The sequence below is a fragment of the Larimichthys crocea genome, chromosome XVII (genome assembly GCF_000972845.2).
Source record: "Larimichthys crocea isolate SSNF chromosome XVII, L_crocea_2.0, whole genome shotgun sequence".
Taxonomy (NCBI): domain Eukaryota; kingdom Metazoa; phylum Chordata; class Actinopteri; family Sciaenidae; genus Larimichthys; species Larimichthys crocea.
Genome location: NC_040027.1, coordinates 3,128,630 through 3,134,256, shown reverse-complemented (window position 1 = coordinate 3,134,256; position 5,627 = coordinate 3,128,630). Strand labels below are relative to the sequence as shown.

The window sequence follows — 5,627 nt, the reverse complement described above, 5'->3', positions numbered from 1 at the left end:
CGGTGCAAAAATGTATTCAATTCTGATTAAAACTATAACCTAACCTAAACAACATTCATTTCAAATTAAAAGTACACAGAAAACACCAACTGACATAGAGTGGAGCACTGATCAACCTCTGACAAGGTCTATCTCTGAGACATGACTTTTACAGTCAGCATTGCAGTATGTAGATAAGACTACTTACACAAGGGTAGTTTGGGCTGATGGTTAAGGCTCAAGTAAATGTGGTAGGGTCAACTAAATCACTAGAAGTTCTTGACAATCTGTAAAAAAGTTGTCGAGATGTTTGGTGATAGTTGGAAAAACAGACAATGGACACTCTTACTTCCACTTCTTGTTGAAATACTTCATATACTGTAAGAAATACTGAGGTATTTGATTGTTTTTGTGATGTTCTTTAATGCTAATCAACCACAGCTGCACCCACCACATCTGCAACCACCTCAGCTGAACCCACCACAACTCCGGGTCTACCTACTACAACTGCACCCATTATAACTGCGGCTCCACCTACCACAACTGCACCCACTACAACTCTGGGTCCACCTACCACAACTGCAGCCACTACAATGCTGGCTCCATCTACCACAACTGCACCCACTACAACTCCGGGGCTACCTACCACAACTGCACCCACTAGAACACTGGCTCCACCTACTACAACTGCACCCACTACAACGCTGGCTCCACCTACTACAACTGCACCCACTACAACTACAGCGCTACCTACCACAACTACACCCACTACAACTCCGGGTCTACCTACCACAACTGCAGCCACTACAACTACGGGTCTACCTACCACAACTGCACCCACTACAACTCCGGGTCCATCTACCACAACTACACCCACTACAACTCCGGCTCCACCTACCACAGCTGCACCTGCTACAACTCCAGCTCCACCTACCACAAATGCACCGACTACAACTCCAGCTCCACCTACAGGCCTACCTACCACAACTGCACCCACTACAACGCTGGCTCCACCTACCACAACTGCAGCCACTACAACTACAGGTCTACCTACCACAACTGCACCCACTACAACGCCAGCTCCACCTACCACAACTGCAGCCACTACAACTACGGGTCTACCTACCACAACTACACCCACTACAACTCCAGCTCCACCTACCACAAATGCACCGACTACAACTCCAGCTCCACCTACAGGTCTACCAACGCTGGCTCCACCTACCACAACTGCAGCCACTATAACTACAGGTCTACCTGCCACAACTGCAGCCACTGCAACTCCGGGTCTACCTACCACAACTACACCCACTACAACTCCAGCTCCACCTACCACAAATGCACTGACTACAACTCCAGCTCCACCTACAGGTCTACCAACACTGGCTCCACCTACCACAACTGCAGCCACTATAACTACAGGTCTACCTGCCACCACTGCACCCACTACAACTCCAGCTCCATCATCTTCTTTTAATATTGACACACATATGTCCCAAATTTCTCATTAGTTTTATATTACTTTCTACATGTAATGTAATATTTTTTCTTTTTTCTTTTTTAATCTCTACAGCCTTGGAATCACTGGCACATGTGCAGGTCAAGTTAAGGTCCAGTGGAGAGATCAGCAATGCAACCATCATCGAATTTATTAAAAGGGTATGTAAAACAGAATGGGTTAGATAACTGTTAAGCTAACTTTTTTCAGCTAACATTATCAATCATACTGCATATCCACAGCATAAAGGATAAATCAATGGGAAGAGAGATAGATCTTCTGACATGTATTCTCTGTGTTTTCTCTCCATTTAGGTCATTAGAGACCAGCTCCTGAATGGAATACCCCACACAGTCACAGTAACAAACATTCAAAGGACTAAAGTTGGCCCCTAGAAACTTCACTGACAAAAATAGTCAGAAGTGGATGTATAGACAGTGATTTAGAGTTATAGTGTTGGTATTGTTTTAACACAACAAAAGGGATTTCACCAATCAACAATCAACAATTGTGTTTGGGGATTCACAGGAATTCACAGGAATGTGAATAGTGGTGTACATTTGGAATCAAATTACTTACAACACACAATAGTTCAAAGTTCAAATTAAGCAATATGATCTGTCAAAGAGGTTTTGTGTATATATGTAAATAAAGCCTTGTAACCAAGAAACTGGTAAAGTAGTAAACTGTGTTTCATACACACACACACATACTCTAAAGCAGGGAAATGTCTGTCAAGTATTACTGACAAAATGCACTTTTGCATCTGTTGAATATTGTTCAAGTAGTAGTAGTGTCTGCTATGTGATCTTAAGACATACATTAATGATTAAGTGTGTATATTTATTTGTGTTTTGTTATTGTTTTTCTGTTTCAGTCTATTGCCCATTTGATAAACTCTTGTATTGAGTTTACTAAGTGTGTAATACATAAAAATGTATAAAAGGTGACACATTTCAGCAGGATAAACTCAGTAATCCTAAATTTAGGCCAGTATGTGTCACTTATTCACTCTTATTCTTTTGCAGTAAGGCTATGCAATTTGCAATTTTACATCTACAGACAAAATGTGTTTCTTCTGTCACTGATTTAAATATTTTTTCTAATGAATATTTTTGTATTAAAATAATTATTGTTCTAACATATTAGACCAAACTATTATTTTGAGACATTCTTGTACTGTCATAGCCAAACATTTATAGACTCCTGTTTTTTCTTAGCTGTAACACTAGATTTTTATAACATAATGTTGCAGTTATATTTTATGTTTTATTATGCCCTTTTGGAAGATGAATAAAGACATATCTCTTTAAAGCCATTCTTTGTGTTATGATGATGAATGCAAAGTGTGAAATTAAATAAGTCTTCAAATTAGCTCTTTTGTAACATGTTAAAAATGGTTTAATCTTGGAGGTTCATGAATTCCGATTCTGTATCTAGAGTGTTTTAGAAAATTTACTAACTTATAGCATAATACAACACACTGGATCCCTCATCAGGTCACATGATTCATACTGACAAATGCAACAAACTGCTCATGAACCAACACCTATACTTTCAATAGTATCATCTTCATCTCTTCTTAGTCGCATATCTACTTCATAAACTTGTCATCACTTCTATGCAGCTGTCCTATATATGTGTAAAGTCCAGGTCTTGTGCATGGCTTTGCTCAGCAGAATCCACAAGAAGAATCTTCAAAGCACAAGTGGATGTAGGTCAGATGCACACCTGAAATACTCACATCCTGGAAAATGAATAAATGTGATTTAAAGATTTATCAGAGGAAAGAAAACGTATGGAAAGTAAAATTGTAAAAACTGCTGATGTATAATTGGAAATTAAACAGAGAAAAATTATTTAATAATATGCTGCAGTTCAATGCGCAGTCACGCACACTGGGAGGCAGCAGCTTCATGTGTCCTGGTTTATTAAGGCTGAACCCAAATGCCAAAGTTCTGAGGTATGTTAGGTAGGTAGAAGAAATATTCAGTGAATGTAGACGCACACAGTAACAACACACACACACACACACACACACACACACACACACACACACAAAATCATTAATTATATCTACTTCAAACAAGACTTCAACATGGGTTATTAAATTAATAACTGCAAATGTACAAAATTAATAATACAAACAATACACAAGGTATTTCAGCTAGCACTTACATAATTATGGGCAGTGCAGTGCATATATAGCATACTGATTGCATAAAATGTATGTTGTAAAGAATCTACACAGCTCTTGTCAGAGATAAGCTTAGAGTTCACATCATGTGCATTTAAAGGAATGTAGTGGAAAAATTCTTTTAACCTCTGTCTTACTATTTTATGCTTACTTTATTTTACAATTATATTTTATGTTTAACTTTGTATGAACTTTGTCCTATCTAGGAGACTGCCTCCTGATGGGTTGATATAGGTTTGAGTGTAGACATTTCTCCTTGTCCCAGAGATGTTGGTACCAGCCACGGTGTAGAAGGGGAGTAAAGCAGATATTTACGAGGGTAACCCCACCTTTGCATTTAGAGTCTCTCTTTTATTACCTCAGAGGAGAGGGAGGGGGAGAAATGTCTACAAAAGGAGCAGTTAAATGTATTATCAGCAGAGAGAACTTTGCGACTCTTGTACTCGTACTGTTGTCTCTCCTTGGCCAAGAATAAAGTTCTCATTTAATACTGATCGTGTTCTCAGTCTTTATCGAATTTCCACGACAAACTTGGCGTCACAAACAGGATCCCCCGACCGGTCGTCCGGACAGTGACCAGTGGAGTGGCTTCCCCGGATTAGAAAAGAAATCCGGCCTCTAACCTCGATCAACAATTAAGAGACGGGAGGACTGATCATTTTGTCCGTGATCGCCGGCGTTGGGATTCAACGAACTCAAAAGAAAAAGAAAAAGAAATTTGGTGAGACACTTTCAGTTTCTTGAGAACAAAAAAAAAAGAAGACTGAAAAAAAAATGGAGAAAAGAGGCATAGTGTGGTGAAGGGGTAAAACTTGACGAGCGGCGACTAGACGGGTTGGTTAGAGGCCAACCTTGGATCGGGTTAGTTAGAGGCCAACCTTAGATCAAGATTGGTTAAAGGCCAATCTGGGATTGACAAGAGTCCAATCTCTGTACTTTGGTCTTTTTGGAGTGACTGAGACTTAAAAACGAATCACCCTTTTCCGGGGACGCCTTTGAGAATAAAAGAGAGCTCTCACCCATTATTGAAAAATGGGAATAGGAAAGTCTAAGTCGCTGACTCCTCCAAGAGGCCCCATCGTCACCATTATGACCTCAAAATATGGTTCTGAATGTATTGATTGTCTTAATGCATGGACAAATGAATTTGGGTTCCCTAAAGGGGGATCCCTGAGCATGAAAGAGATAAGACAGTTAGAAAGAAAATTAGACTATAAGGAGTCAGAAATAGAAAAACATAGGAAGTGTTTGAGTAACTGGAAAGCAGAAGCTGATAGACGAGAGAGATTGCAGTGTCAGAAGGTATTACCAGAGAGAAAGAATAGTGAAAAACAGAAAATGAAGAAAACACAAGGTCCACCACAATATGTTCTTTCACCTCTTACTGCACCCACTTCTGTGTATTCTGTTACAGAACTGCAGGCCTTGAAGGTGAACCCAGACCTGGAGTCCTGTCCCTTTCAATGAAACACCTGTCGTGTCCGGAGCAATGGGAGGATACGCTGAGCCAGATCAACACGTGAAAGAAGAAGAGAAGGAAGAATATGGAGATGTCGTGCTGCCTGCATCACCGCCACCTTCCGCACCACCAGGATTTAAGTCATCAACACACACCATGCAGACCAGACAACAAGCCTCTAAGACTGACACACCGACTGCTTCGACCTTTCCCATGGTCGAGGTGGCTGGACCGGACGGTCCTATCCTCATGCATCGGCCATTGACAGCAGCTGATGTAAGAGAGGCGGCAGAACACCTGCACACACACGCAACTCAGGAATGAAATTTATTGAACAATTTCTGAATTTTTGTCAAGAATTCCGACCTACAGGAGTTGAAATACAAAGGATTCTGGCAAAGAGACCTCCTTAAAATCTCCCAACGTATTCCCAAGCCTGAGTTGAAAATTGCTCACGTAGATTGGGCTCATGCTAAAAACATGGAGTATCGGGA

The 5,627-nt window shown here is 40.6% G+C and overlaps 1 protein-coding gene across 1 annotated transcript; it reads left to right on the top strand.

Annotated features, from left to right (window-relative positions):
• Positions 1–206: 206 nt before the first annotated feature.
• Positions 207–2,791, top strand: LOC104923494 (probable serine/threonine-protein kinase clkA). The gene is made up of 4 exons (XM_027290204.1): positions 207–221; positions 644–1,230; positions 1,553–1,638; positions 1,792–2,791. The coding sequence occupies exons 1-3, from the start codon at positions 207–209 to the stop codon at positions 1,632–1,634; spliced, it is 684 nt and encodes a 227-aa protein (XP_027146005.1). The 3' UTR covers positions 1,635–1,638; positions 1,792–2,791.
• Positions 2,792–5,627: the final 2,836 nt, after the last annotated feature.

Excerpts from the sequence above, each read along its gene's own strand:
- LOC104923494 (XM_027290204.1), top strand. Across the intron at positions 1,231-1,552 it reads TGCAGCCACTATAACTACAG|CCTTGGAATCACTGGCACAT; the intron begins GTCTACCTGCCA and ends TAATCTCTACAG.